General features: G+C 39.6%; 1 protein-coding gene across 2 annotated transcripts in view; it reads left to right on the forward strand.

The window, feature by feature from the left end:
* The window catches only part of LOC112152403 (copine-8), a 66,314-nt gene extending 50,833 nt beyond the window's left edge, over window positions 1-15,481 (forward strand). For both annotated transcript variants that reach the window (XM_024281963.1, XM_036212620.1), the window contains 5 exons: window positions 329-456; window positions 5,066-5,168; window positions 10,087-10,144; window positions 12,259-12,332; window positions 13,617-15,481. In XM_024281963.1, coding sequence (XP_024137731.1) covers window positions 329-456; window positions 5,066-5,168; window positions 10,087-10,144; window positions 12,259-12,332; window positions 13,617-13,829 — 576 coding nt within the window. In that variant the 3' untranslated portion in view covers window positions 13,830-15,481. The remainder of the gene's footprint in view (window positions 1-328; window positions 457-5,065; window positions 5,169-10,086; window positions 10,145-12,258; window positions 12,333-13,616) is intronic.
* The last annotated feature ends 6 nt before the right edge of the window (window positions 15,482-15,487 follow it).

Genomic DNA, 15,487 nt, shown 5'->3' on the forward strand with positions numbered 1-15,487 from the left:
AGTGGTTGAAAAGTTACTGTTTGTTAAAGATTTTGTGTTTAAGCGTCAGCGGCGACGCCTCAAGTGGTAAAAGGTTAAGTGTTCACTATGACCTGTCACCAGCACATCCCAGTAGAACAAATGTTAAAGAAGATCTTCACTCAGCGGGCTCACCAAGTGCTCTACAGCCGTAACATTTCGTGCGGGCCAGCTGCATGCTCCGTACAGCTTCAACCATTTTTTTGTCTACAGACAATCCACCCGTAGGGGCAGTTGTGACGGGGCTAAAGACCCCCCAGGGCATTCATACACACTTGAAACTGTGATGACTTTTGTCATTTTATTTCAGAACGGTAATCCTCAGAACCCATACTGCAACGGCATCGACGGCGTGCTGGAGGCTTACTACCAGAGTCTAAAGTCTGTGCGCCTCTATGGCCCCACCCACTTCTCCCCTGTCATCAATCATGTTGCCAGGTAAACCCAAAAAAATCATTCACTCTGTTTGGAGGGCTAAATGAAAGATTATGCTAACTGAGTATTCCTTCAGTTCTTTCCATGTAATAAACATGGCGAGTTGAGACAAAAAAACAAAAAGCAGAAATACTAAGTTAATAACCTAAAAATATGACCCCATGTTTCTGCTAAGAAGAAACAAGTAGTTCGTAGACCTACACTTCTTTAATTATCTGTTGTTGAACCAGGCATAAGAGAGACATAAGAGTTTACATGAGAAAGGTATGATGAAATGAAAATTATAAGGATGACTCACAAGATCAAAAAATAGTAAAACAGAACATGAAAACATGAAATCAACCATATTGGACCACTCCAAACCAAACAGTGGCATCACAAAGGCCTGTGACAAATTCAAACGCCGCATCTTTGGACTCAACGCAGGGGCGACCATGCTGCACACACCTCCTTACTCCTCCAGAGAGCACACAGTCCTGACAGGTTTGTTCAGCTGACCACATCTGGGAAAACAGCTGGTAAGGAGCTACAACCCTCAGAGGAAGACGGCAGAGGAAGTTTACATGCGGAAGTCCCACTCCAACTAGATTTGGATCTATCGTAAAGTCTTCCCAGTGGTCTTTAAATTACAATTGTCTAATTTTTAGCCAAAGTCTAAAAACCTGTTGTTTCTGCAGCGCAGCAAGAGTTCTTTAAAATTCACCTCTGGGTTGTGGGCGGGACTGTTAGCATAGAAGTAACTCTTCGTTGATATCCCAGCATTCCTTTGTTTACAGTCTCTCCCACTATCTTACAGCCTCTCACCACCCCACTTAACATTAGCGGTGAAACAAAGACAGTGAGCAGTATCAGAGCTGTCCAGCTGTACAGTTCTGATCCAGATTCCAGCTCAGACCAGGAAAACAACGACGTTCATGGATCTATTGTTGAGGATGATCAGAACAGAGAGAGCAGGGAGACTTTGGCCGGCTCATTTCAGTTGCTGTGTCACAAACCTGACATTACAAGAAAAGGCAACAAAAACATATTAGAAACACCAAAAACCATTTTCATCAAAGTAGGTCTTTAAAATGAAACAATTAAAGAAAGAAAAATTCCAACATTTATGAAGTCTCAGAAAAAAGACCAAAGAAATAGAGAAAAAGGAGGTTTCCTCCTGAATGAGAGATGTCATGTGCCCACTCTGTTAACTTTGATCTTGAAGAAAAAGGATGGAGATGGAAAGAAACAGAAGCTGAGCTTTAACTCTCTATGTGGACATGCTGGGTAATCATGATGGTGATAACTGAAGTGAATGTCAAGCTGAAGGAGCGGCAGAGGGGAGGAAAGATGGATAATGTGCTTTTGAAGGAGCGGTTCTCTGACCTGTAAATGTCACACATTGCAGATTTTCACTGAGAACAGAAGATTTAAACATGAACAGCACACGTCACACCTTCTGAGCCCTCTGGGCACTGACATTTCTGTTGCAGCAATAATTGCAAAGAGCTTGCACACCTTTTAAATATTTAGAACAAATAATGCGCACTTTGGTGCGCGCTAAAAGAGGCTGTCACTGGCACTTTCCTCATTTTCAGACAGAACAAGTGATAAAAGATTCTGTTCTGGATTGTTGTAGGGCTTCTTCCGACTCCCACCTGACATCCCTGATCTTACCAGATCCTTCAGATTGACTGTAACAAGCACTTTTCCCACCTTTCATCATCGGCTTTCAAATCCCATCTCCCTCTGCCTTGGCAGTCCACCCACTCATCCTGAGAATAGCTGCATTGTTCAGCACTCATTTGGATGGAGCGTCTGACTAAAAGCCAGGAAGATGCTGGCTAAAAAAGTGACACGGTGTCATGTCAGACTCATGATGGTCCCTCTCTGACCGGAGAAGCATCTGAACTCCAAACCCTTTTCAGCTCTGTTACTTTACCCGCTTAACCCAGGTTTGTAAACTCAGCAGATGTTACTAATGATTTTATGTGTCCTTCAGTTTTGTATTTAAAATGTAATGCATTTTCAAGCAATAACTCTGTGCCACAATAAGTCATTTTGTGATCAATAAAATAGTCAGACCCCTATCTCTTTTTCATGATCAGAACTGTCCTTAAAAACCTATTGTATTTCTGAATGGCAGCAGTTTCCCACAGACCAGTTTAATGTCATCAATGCTTTCACAGAGAGCCTGTATAACGATAAAGTTCTTTTTTGTTTTTGGCTTCCAGTTTCCCTTGAAGTTTGAGGATAAAGTTGATCTTCATCCTCTGTAAAATATCTGCTGCTGCTTTCAACTTGATTTGTTCTCTACATTTTGTGTAGAAATCATAAAGATGTGACAAAGATTTTTCCTTAAAGACTGATTCTGATGAAGTTGAATGGAACTGAACATTTATTTATCCCACATGGAGACAGTCACTCATCATGGCCGCCCAAAGAGAACATGTATAAATGTACAAATATAGCTCACCAGATATTGGATCAAGCAAACAAATACTCAAATAGATATATAGATATCTGTGCACATTTTTGATGACCTGGTCATACGGATGAGTTGAAAATGGTGTTTTTAACATGTTTTCTTATGATGGAGGAGATTCATAAAATAATTTAAGCTTAAATCTGCATTTCAGACAATTACCCTTTACAAATCATGGTGAATCAGGAACAGATGAAAAAATGTAGTTGAAAAAAAGCTCAGTTGTGACCTAGAAACTGAAATAAACGGACCAAAGTCTCTCTGCTCCGCTCCATTCTGATTCATCCATTTACAGACAAATAGATCCATGAACGTCTTTGTTTTCCTGGTCTGAGCTGGAATCTGAATTTAAACTATGAAAAGCTTCGATGTTGTTCACCATTTTAGCTGCACCGCTAATGTTAGCTTGGTGTTGTCAGCTAGCAGGAGAGAGTGTAAAAATGTCAAAATGTAAAACACACCTTAGGTCATGAAACGAACAAGATAAACATTTATTGAACACTGAAACTAATTTTTTAAAACTTTAAAAAAGTAACTTTTTAACATAATTATGAACTAGATATATAGCACTACCTATGATAATGCTAGTGTGAATGCTGTAAACTGAATTTGTCTGCTCAAAGCTGAAGAAATTAATAGCTAAAAATGCTGAAGCTGATAGCTAAAAATTCTGAAACTGATAGCTGAAAGCTGAAAATGTTAAAGCTGATAGCCAGCTAAACTATTAGCTAAATGCCAAAATTGCCTAAAAAAAAAATAAAAATTAAAAAATTAAAAAAAAAAACTCCGGTAAGCCAAAACAGCTAGCATGTAGATGAAAAAATGGCTAAACTTCAAAACAGTCTAAAGAGCTGAAAAAAGCCTAAATTAACCAAAACAACTAGCATGTAGCTGAAATATCAGTTAAACTCCCAAACAGCTTAAAAATCTCGATAAATGTCAAAATAGTCCAAAAAGCTGCAGAATGTCAATTTTTAAAACTTTAAAACTGTGTCTTTTTAACATAATTCTGAATAATAAAAACTCAGTAATATTATTCCAGAATAAATCAACTTAAACCTTAAATAACTTTCAATATTTTACCCTCCATAAAAATGTATTTTGTCAAAATTATACAAGCTAGAAATGAGCGCAAGATAACATCGGATCATTAATAACAATAACATAAAAATACCTGGAGGGCCGGATCAGCCCCCGGGCCTTGACTTTGACACTCGTTCTAAACTTTATAGCGTGAATAACATCCATATCATTTATTGTTAATAATTATTTAAATAAGTATACCTCCTGAACTGAAAGAATATAAAATGTGTTGATATTTAAGTCTTAATAATACAGTTAAACCATGTTAAACTGTGTGGATCACATTTAAGACATTAAATAAGGGCATTTTTTCCCACTCATGTCAATATTTCTGCATCTTAAATTAAAATTGTTGTTCCTTATAATAATGTCTCATGCAGCCTAAGTGGTGCATGCTTGCTGATGTCTGTTGACAGTGTCCCGTATGATCATATTTTACAAAAATATAATGCTGATTTTGTTTAAAGGGTTAGATAACATCTTAATTCCAAAAAAGTTAATTTTCTGTCAATTTAATGTTGTGGACTTTACAGGATAAATTACATTCTTAGAAACACTGCTGGTTTGTGGGTAAAAACACATTTGATTAATGCATCAGTCTGCTGTGATGTTCTTGATTTTCTCACATAAAAATGCAAGTAAATCTGTTTGATTTAACATTTTGAGTTAAACTCTTCAGTTTAGTGTTAGAAACAACTGCAATGATCTGCAATAGAAAATGATTACAATTTTATTGATCTCTGAAGAGTAATCAGCTAAAATGAGTTCTTCTTCTGCCATGAGATAATTACTGAGGCAGTGTGTGGGGCTCCAGACCCAGCATTAATAAAGGGCTACTCTGGCAGGTTAATATCAGCATGGCAATAAAACAGAAGCCTGTGTGAGCATTACTCCCAGGACGAATAAGATGGTCAGTGCAGTTACCATAAAACACTGGAGGGGAAAGGAGGAAGAGTTTTTTTCAGGGAATAAATAGATTAGCTGTGCATCGTAAAGAACATCCTTCATCTGCAATCAACTGTTTTCTCTTTTGCTCGTCTCAACTGTGACCTCTCATCTCACCAGGTATGCGTCAGCGGTGACAGACGGCTCGCAGTACTTCATCCTTCTCATCATCTCTGATGGCGTGATCACAGACATGGCTCAGACCAAGGAGTCCATAGTGAATGTAAGCAACACTTTTTATTTTCAACTGGAAAATTTGCCGTATATATACATATATTTGTGTTGATACTGCTACCTTCAGCACTAACAGTACGATGTACAATAGTGCTGCTAAAACCTGAATCCTGAATCTTGGGTTTGTAACATCACCTGAAGTCACACCAGCATGTTACTCTAAAACAGTGCAGAGACTGTGTTTATAAAGTCCCCCAATCAGTCTGGGTAATGTCCAGCCGTATGGTTCTGATCCGGATGTCAGCTGGACGAGGAAGTGAAGATCTTCATGGACAGAACTTCCTCCAAAATCCTGATTCTTTCTCCTTCCAGTTCACCAAAGACTCTTTTAGCTAATTCTCCAATGTTTATTGACTGTGATCAATACATTCAATCATTGGTTTCTCAGAGTTCTTGATAAAATAATCAAAGCTAACATCAAAATGCTCTTTCATTGATTTACAATCCTTTCCAACTGCGGTCAAATGAGCCGCCGTTCACATTTCCGTGGTCACATCAAGAAGCTCCGTGGAGTCTGGTGGAGATTTTCCAGCGTTCTCAGTCCTGCTACCGTAAGTATTGGATGAAACTCACACCAAAAATCCAGTGATGCTGATTTGACCACAGAAATGTGAACGGCGGCTCATTTGACTGCAGTCAATGTGAAGATACCATCTTCTCTTCTCCAGAACCTGAACTAGACACTAGGAACAGATGAGGGTTTAGTGCATGTGCAGCAGAGCTGTTGATGGAAAGAAGATCATTCATTCAAACAGAGTCTGTCCAAGACAGTTTGATCGATTTAAAAGGAGAAATACTCGGAAATGTAAAAACTAAATGATTTCTTATTACATTTGTTCTCTTTCAAAAGATGAATGACAACAGACATGCTAAAAACTCTGAAAACAGGATTTTCATCAGAGGATGACTTTAAATGTTACACAACAATAGAACAGGAAACAGACCTTTGCTAGATTTAACGTTAAGGTTGTCTTCATTTTTAGCTAATTCTAAAGCCCATTTGTTACTATATCAAATGTGAAACCAATCAGGAAGTATCGGTTCTTCCAATAACCACTGGGGTTGAAATCAGAGCAATCTCCATTTATTTGCATGTTAAAAGGTCAAACTCAGATGCTAGCATGTTTATTGTCCAATTTCTTTACAACAGTGTTACTGCATTTAGTCACATTTTAGAATAACCAGTGATGGGTGAAATCTGTGATGGATTACAGATGTTTTCAGGCAGTAAAACTCCTCACTACACTCTCACTTTTCTCAGACACACATGAACATTCTCACACTTTTCTCTCTTGCTTAAACTCTTAAAGTTCAAACCTTCATAGAAAAAATAAGTCCAGGATTATAGAATGAAAACAAAGATTTGATCCAAATTAAGATTTATTTGAATTTGGCAAACTGAATGCATTCTGTACAGGAGACACGGCACAGAGGAGATTTATTGTTAAGCTCTACAGCCAATCACAACTCAGAACACAGAGTGCGTATGGGGGGGGGGAGGGAGTCCAAAATTGCACAGAAAAAAATCTGCGGTATAGCGTTAGCTGTCCTGATTTTACCGTATTAGGTTTAATTGTGTGAATGTTCAGTCGGCACTCACACTATAGTGATTCTCCCGCTCATTTCTGTGCGTTCTATGGCATTTAAAAACACAATCACACTTTTGGAGATTTTAGCAATCTTGTTCAGCTCATTCAGGAAATTACTGCTTATATTTTTGGTTTTCATAAACTTTATAGTTTTTGAAATATTGAGCAAAAATATTCCTCATCGGAAATGAATGAGAAAATCTTCAAATAAAAAAAACTGAAGTAGATTAACAACAAGCCTTTAAAAAATTCATGAGCTATGTTTTAATCTTTTATTGTAATTTTCAATTTTTTTAGTTTAGCTAATATTTTAGCAACATGCTAACTTCTTTGGCTATTTTGTGATCTACCTGGATTTTAGGCTAATTTAGAGTTTTGCTTTGACAAATTTACAATGGAATTTTAGGCTATTTTGAAGTTTAGCTAATATTTAGGCAATGTGCTAGCTTTTTTGGCTACTTTGACCTCTACTAAGGTTTTTTTGGGCTAATTTAGAGTTCATCTTATATTTAAGGGCTCTTTCATAGTTCTTTGAACATTTCCAGTTGTTTGGCAAATTAAACATTTTGCGAATAGCTTTTGCATTTTCAGCAAATCTCTTTAGCAATTAAAGTAAATTGTGTCACCATTTTCAGCAAAACGTTTCAGCGACTACCTTTAACAAAAATCCTTCACACTAGCATTATCGCAGATGATGGAGCTTTTCTAGTTTTATAATTGACATCACATTTTTTTGATTAGCATTTGGACCCAACAGATAGAGATGGGCAAAGGAAGTTCTTGTCATTGTGGACATTCCACTTCAGCCTTCATTTGCGTCGTTCACATTCCTTCGGGTGACATCAGAGAATATCGATGCCGTCTGAAGACGCATCAAAATCTTACCCGACAACATCCGATCTATAGGAAGCAATGAGCACACAGCCTTGAGTTTCTATTAGTCAAGTGGAGCCTTGAAGCTCATTAGCATGCCAGATCACTCAAGAACGTTTGGATCAAACCCTACAAATACTGACTAAAGGGAACACTTCTATACAAGTTACTGTAAACTCTGTCTGTTCCAGGAGAGGGATCTGAGAAATCAAATGAAAAAGGGACAACATCTTTACTTATTTTTTTAAATTCTCTCTTTTGTTTTCTGCTTTCCTGTGTCCCAGTTGGTTGTCATGTTTTAGAAGGATTCCTACCCTCTTTCTGGATGTTCTTGAATCTTGGTTCTTTCATAATCCACTGCTGTATCTTGTCCTGACACGTTTTGTCCTTCCTTTACATCAGGATTGTCAAAGTCAATCACTCAAGGGGCCAAATCCAAAACACACCTGAGGTCGCGGCCGAACAGGATAAACATTTACTGAACACTCTAAAACTACATTTTTAAAACTTTAAAACCATTACTTTTTAGCATAATTATGAACTAGATATATAACATTAGCTATGATAATGCTGGTGTGAATGCTGGAAGCTGAATTTGGCTGCTGAAGATGCTGAAATTGATAGATGAAAACACTGAAGCTGATAGCTAGCTAAAATATTAGCTAAATACCAAATTAGCCTAAAAAATAAACTTAGGTTAGCCAAAACATCTAGCATGTGGGTGAAAAAATAGCTAAACTACCAAATATCCTAAAAAATGGGAAAAAGCTTAAATCAGAGAAAACAGCTAGCATGTAAATATTAGCCTAAATCCAAAACTGCCTCAAAAAACTTAAAAAGAAAAGCTTAAATTAACACAAAAAAACAGTTAGCATGTAGCTGAAATATTAGCCAAACTCCAAAATAGCCTAAAAATCTTAGTAAATGCTAAAATAGTCCTAAAAGCTAGCAGAATTTCAATTTTTAAAACTTTAAAACTGTAACTTTTTAACATAATTATGAGTAATAAAAATGCAGGAATATTATTCCAGAATAAATCAACTTAAACCTTAAATAACTTTTAATATTTTACTCTCCATAAAAATGTATTTTGTCAAAATTATACAAGTTAGAAATGAGTGCAAGATAACATTGGGCCGTAATAACAATAAAATAAAATGATCTGGAGGGCCGGATAGAATTACTCGGAGGGCCGGATCCGGCCCCCGGGCCTTGACTTTGACACGTGTGATTTAGACTCTCCATTGATCTGATTGGACACAGCGCTCTGTGAACAGCAGCCTCCTTAGTTCTGAGCTTTAGTGGCTTACCCAGACGATGGAGGGGATCAGTGATCAGTGATCCTTCTGGATAGAAGTCTGAATCTTCTCCATATTGAACCAAACTGAACCTATTTAGGAATCTGTGCAGGTGCTTTGAGCTTAGTAGATGATCAGTTGATGAAACTCAGTTTAAAACATACCTGTTCTGAAAAAATGCTGAAATCCTGTTTTTGTGGATTTTATGAGTTTCAACCCCTATTTATGCAAGAATAAACACAGGAAATCAATGAAACAGTGGACCCCACATCTATACTCCATGAAAGTTCAGTTTTTGAATGTAATTATGGAAATGAATACTTTCTTTCAAGATATTCTAATCTTTTGGAAAAGAGCCTGAATATTATTTAACACCAACCAAAATACTCCATGTAGGAAGAGTGTGAGCATGTTGTTGAGCTTCCAACACTCTTGTCTCCACTAATGAGGAAGGAGCAGCACCTTCCCCTGCATTTGCCCCCCTGACCCACGGCGCTCCTCTCCAATAACTGCACTCTCTGCTCGGTGTCATCAGAGATCCTCTCTGGCCGAATCCCAGACCACCTGGCCTTCATTGCCCATCCTCTCCCTCCTCTTCCTCTCCCACGTTCCTACATGCTGTCATGTTATTGTAAAGATGATTTGTAAGCAATCCTACGTTTGCCCGCTGAGGCCCACCCCCCTCATCTCAGAGGAGAATTGGGCCTGTGTCTAATAACCACTCAAAGTTATGAAATAGAAATCCCTTCATTCATCACTCCCTACTTCAGCAGCTGTTTAACTGTCCCACTCCGCTTTGATTTAATAAACAATATTGCGATGTGAGTGGAGGTTCAGCCGAGGCTCAGGGCAGAGGAAGATCTAAATGGGAGTCATTTTTAAGCTGTCAAGCCTTTCAGAGATTTAGACAAAGTTGTAGATGCATGAAATTAGGACAGAAGCTTCATGAAGCCATGAGCAGCTGGAATCAGATGAATCCCACTTTATGAACAAGCGTGTTATATGTTTCCATTGAGTCTGTGTTTCTTGGACCGTGAGTCATTTGCATGCGTCTGTCACTGACAGTCTGCAGGGTTTAAGATAGCAAACACTGAGTGGAGAGAGAGCTTTTCCTCTGCTGATGTCTGTTCCTCTCTATGCTCCACAGGCGGCGTCTCTGCCCATGTCAATTATAATCGTCGGGGTTGGACCGGCAGAATTTGACGGTAAGCGCTGCCGTGGTTGCGAGCTCTCCTCCATCAGCGTGTCTGAATGTGTTAATTACCACAACAGAATCTTCTGCTTCAACCTTCGTTGTGCTTCTTATCTCATCTCCCACATGGTTCAGTCCGCCTTCATGCAGCCTCTGTTGTGTCCTTCTCATTAAATCCTCGTCCCCACAGGAGCTGAGGTAGAAAATGTACTCCTGTTACTCAGAGTTGTTTTCTCCTTCTTGTTAGATGTGTATACTGTATTCTCCTGCTGCTCTTGTAAAGAAAAAATGCATAAAAAGCTCCCTTCATGATTAACAACAAATCGGTTCAAGTCCCCTCCGATTAGCTCCTGTTTTCAAAGTGTTCCCACTGGTCTTTTCAATAGGGTTATGCTGCTTTAGACAAGATCAAAATACCTCGGTCATTTTCTGGGACATATAGGTTCTGCAGAGCAGCAGAATGTTTGCCTTTGAAGCTGTGGGTGGGACTGTTGAGCAATCCCAACCCCACTTCCCCTCCCCGTTGCTGAGAGCTCTGAACAGAAAACGCATGACCCCGCCCAGCGTTTCCTATGTCACAAATACAATTGTATTCAAACAGCATTTTTCCATCTGCTTTATCTGTTTATCTCCGGAGACTTCCGGTTCCGGGTCACGAGCAGACATGTTTCTCCAGCTCTCCTCAGCGTGCTATAATAATATACTGAATGAAAATAAAACAATGCAAGAACCGCAAAGACACGTTTCTGAGTTACAGATTAATATAAATGATTGTTGTGGATGCTTTGAAACTTGATTACATCAATGATATTAATGATCTTTAATAGCCTGATTTTATTAATATTTGATATTAAGTCCTGAACCGGATATTGATAATTCATGTAAAGAAAATGGTCGAGTCGGGGTGGGATTATATAAGTTCACTTCCTTCCACTCCCTTTCAAGTGATCTAGTTGTAATTCATGAAGTGATATGTTATGTATTATGACCTGATTGCTTAAAATAAACCATTTCATTTATTCATTCATTTATTCATTCATTCATTCATTCATTCATTCATTCATTCTGTCTTCCATCATTAAAAAACATACCACAAGTCAAACATGTTAAAACCACACAAAAACAAGGCAGTTTTCATTGATGTGAGTGTTTCATTCATGGATTGTCTGTGTATGACTGCATATTAACATCCCTTTGGTGCCACTTTCTGTCCATGGACTCCATCCTGATTCCTCTAAGCCAGGAGTCTGCAACCTTCAACATTTAAAGAGTCATTCAGGTCGATTTGTCTCCACCCAAAACCAAGTAGGAGCCACAAAGTCTTCACTCACCCTTTAGAAAAAAAAGATACTGATTTACATTTATGTTTTTGCTACTGACATGATACATTTAAATAAACTATTGTGCGTTTTTGGCAGAAAAAAGTTTTTATTTATCATTTTATATAAACTAGCTTATAACTTTTGACAGAGCTTCCTTTCAAAATAAAAGACATCCTGAAGCATAGGATCATGTCAATTCAGCAAATACAGTAGTAAGTGTATAGACAGCAAAGATATAAATGTATATATATATATATTACTGTTCATAAATTCACAAGTATAACCAGCAAAAACTAAATCAGAGCTAATGAAGTCTCCTACCATCTATTAAAACCATGAGGAACACCTTGAATTTGTTCAAAAATAGAAAATCTGTTTCTTAATCCGGTGGATTATAACGTAATTTTCGCTTTATTTCTGGTTGTGCTCACTGACAATACATTTTTTTTCTGTGATAAATGAAGCTGAAATTCAGTCCAAATGATTCATATCGTTCTTTAACTGTGTATGAATGAGTTAAATAAAGTTTGAGTTAATTTTCTTTTTTAACTTTACTACTTACTTACCTTTTCCTTTACAGTTACTTTTAAAATGTTTTAAAACAATTTATTTTAACCAAAGAATGACAATGGAGAGGTAAAAGAGCCACATGTGTCTCGGCAGCCGCAGGTTGCAGACTCCTGCTCTAAGCTCACACTAGCATGTAATTCAGTTCACGCGAGCGGCTGTGCAGATTCACTGTGTGCCGTGTTTGCTCTCAAAGCGTCACTTCCTGACTGCATGACTGATGTGCTTCACTCCACAGAAATGATTGAGCTGGATGGAGACGAGGAGCGGATCTCATCCCAAGGAAGATACGCAGAGAGGGACATCGTTCAGGTACGGAGAGTACTCCCAAACACCAGGATGCCTGAGCTGCTTATGCCTTAAGGCTGGTTTATACTTCCACGCGATTCGTAACCACTCGCGTCGCAGTGGTCGCACGGCCACCGAAGCAGAATCGCTACAGTCACATCAGAATGCTGCACGTGTGAGTGACGTCATCCGCGGCTGAAATGTTACACCCAGAGTGCAACTGCGGCCAAATCGCGTCATTTAACTTGAATTTAATTCCGCGATTAGAGTACACAACTACATAGAAAACTCTGTCCATAAAAATAACTTTTAACACTGAAAATGCTGAAAGTTACTGAAGAAGTTAAGAAATACTGAACTTCACAGAGAGAGAGTGAGTGGACAACTAGATAGAAAATGGAGCAAGTTACTGGAAAAATATGTCTTCTTTCTCATATCTTACAGCACTAGAAAATGCAGTTTTTTAATTTTTTAATGTAATTTTGTCGTCTTTGTATTTCCTGCTTCTGTTTAGCGTACAAACTCATCCCTTCCTCCTCTGCCTTTCATGTTCCTGCGCGCTCACAGATGCTGCACGTGTCTGAGCGGGATGCTGATCATGTTAAAAATAAACGCTGGACGCGATTGCGTTTTTTGAAAAGTATAAACACCAGTCAGAAGTACATCGCAGTTATAGCGGAGAGTCGCAATCAAATCCAGCCAACATTAGTGTGAACGAGACCGCCAGATTGTGGATGCGACGCGAGCGATTACCAATCGCAAGGAAGTATAAACCAGCCTTTAGTCATGTGTACCTTTACAGGTCTGTGGGTTTTTGGGATTTTGGGTTGTCTGGGTACATTGAGGGTCATATAGAGGAGCAGCTGCATCTTAAGACTGTTTAAAACGAGTATCCATTGAAAGCTGGAAAGTTAAACTACTTGAACTTTGTCCATCAGGAACTTTGATTTGGTAGTAATGTATGCATTTCAAGTCCAGAAGTACCAACCATTTGAAAACGGATCGTGGAGGAGAAATAAGAATGAGAACTCTGTGTCACCAGAACTTTCCTACTTGTGCTAATATCAGGTAGTATCGGAATCGGACAGTTCACGGTAACAGTCATATGCTAAAAGCATGTTTAAGAGCGCGCGTCACATGCTCCATGTGAACATGCATACAGGCAGCTGTGACTATTACTCAGCAGTGTCTTCAGAGGAAGGTGGACTCCTCAAGCCTCACAGTCGTCCTTCTCCTCAACCGTCCTGTTTCAGCTTTCATTTGTGCTCATTTCACTGACCGGCTCCTCTTCCTCTTCCCTTTGATCAGTTTGTTCCTTTCAGAGACTACATCGACCGGCGAGGAAACCACATCCTGAGCATGGCCCGCCTGGCTAAAGAAGTCCTCGCCGAAATCCCAGATCAGTTCCTGTCCTACATGAGGACCCGGGGGATTAAACCTGGCCCCTTGCCTCCTCCGTACACCCCCTGTGTGCTACCAGCCAACCACCCCCTCCTCACCAGGCGGGTCAGCCGGATCTGAAGGCCAGTGCTAGCCGGCCAGTCAAGGTTTCTGGCCTCCCCTCTCCGTGCTTCCCCGTCTCGCTGCTCTGCACTGGGAGCTGCCGAGCACAGGGTGAACTTTGCTGGCTCTCTCCTGTTGCACTTTTTGGTAACGTTTGACTGTGGAGGAGGATGCGGATCATCTCCGCTGGGACTCTTTACGAGAGCGGACGTCCGTGGCAGTGTGAGGGTAAGACTCATGTCGGCTTGGCTTCACATGAACTCCCCCAGAAAGAGGACGAGTGGACAGCTTTCAGACCGCAGCAGTCCAAACTGGGGAGGCCCTCCGTATGAATCACTGTCAGACTGATTGCTTTTTCTCTTTCTACTTCCTCTGTGTCTCACAAAATCACTTCTCTGAATATATAATGTTTACATGTGGAGAGTGGGGCTTTGCAGGAAATTTGTACCGGCTAGCGTGACAAGAAGTCCGATTCATATTTTTCAGCCACGAAAACAGGAAGTTGTGGATTTGTACAAAAATCTTTCAGCTCTGGTGCCATGTTCTTTGCGACAGAGTGTACATAGATCCTTTTTTGTTTTTATTTTTCAATGAAATGAGCATGTGCATGCACTGGTGTCCCACACTCAGGGCTTTGCCCCTCTCACTCCAACTCATCGCTAAGATACCCCGACCCATCGGAGAGCTTCCCTCGCTCAAACTTCCTGCGTCCTCCGCTTGCCTTGACTCCCCAGGAGTCCGGCCCAATCCAATGCAGCAGGGACTTGAACCAGCCTTACTGTTCTACTGTCAGGTAACATTCGGTGGTACCGTGTTTGCCGTGGCTTCTGGAAACACAGATCTCCAAGCCCAGAAGTCAAAAACACACATCTCATTACCGAGCCTGACTGTGTGTTGCTTTTTATAGTCTCTATCATTTTGTGAAAGGACGGGTTTTGTTAAACGTCTCTCTACCTCTCACTCTGTTGTGTATTGCAAAAAAGTTTTTTTTTTTTTTTTTTGTTTTTTTGTCGATGATATTTAGTAAGCCTGTAGAGTTCACAGTTTCTCACTGATTATAAAATCAGTTTGCCAAACTGCAGGTGTGGAATTATGGCACTTTGGTTGCTGTCAGATCAGGTGACTCACACCTCAGTGGTAGCAACACACTGTGAATATGTGCACAAATACACACAAAAACCAGACAAAAGGCTTTTCTCTTAACAACCATCCACAGCAGTGGCAGTAGTGACTGTGAGGACACTTTTGTGATGTTGAGCAGTTTTGAAACCTAAAGTTCAGGGCAGGAACCTCTCAAATTTTTGGAAACATGTAGCTAACAAGCTCTTCACAGAAAACCTTTGTGCCAGAATCAAACTCTCACTTCTTGGAGGCAGGAACTGCACTAAGGAAGAACATTTTTGCCACACTTTTAACCTGAAGGAATTGTTTTTATAGTCACAACGCGGATCTTCAACTTCATCTCATCTTCAGCAGATTGAGAAAAGGCTGCACATTTAGAGCGAGTCACAGCTGCCTGCACACAAATGTCCATAAGTGCATTAGAAAACAGAATCAAAACTCTGCAAATGCTTTTATTTTGTAGGCTGCCTCTCAGTGCCCATAGATTTGACAGATTTTACCGAAACTAAAGATAAAGGAAATGTTTGCTCCTTGCAACCGTTGGTTTCTATAGT

This window comes from Oryzias melastigma, linkage group LG6 (assembly GCF_002922805.2).
Source record: "Oryzias melastigma strain HK-1 linkage group LG6, ASM292280v2, whole genome shotgun sequence".
Lineage (NCBI taxonomy): Eukaryota > Metazoa > Chordata > Actinopteri > Beloniformes > Adrianichthyidae > Oryzias > Oryzias melastigma.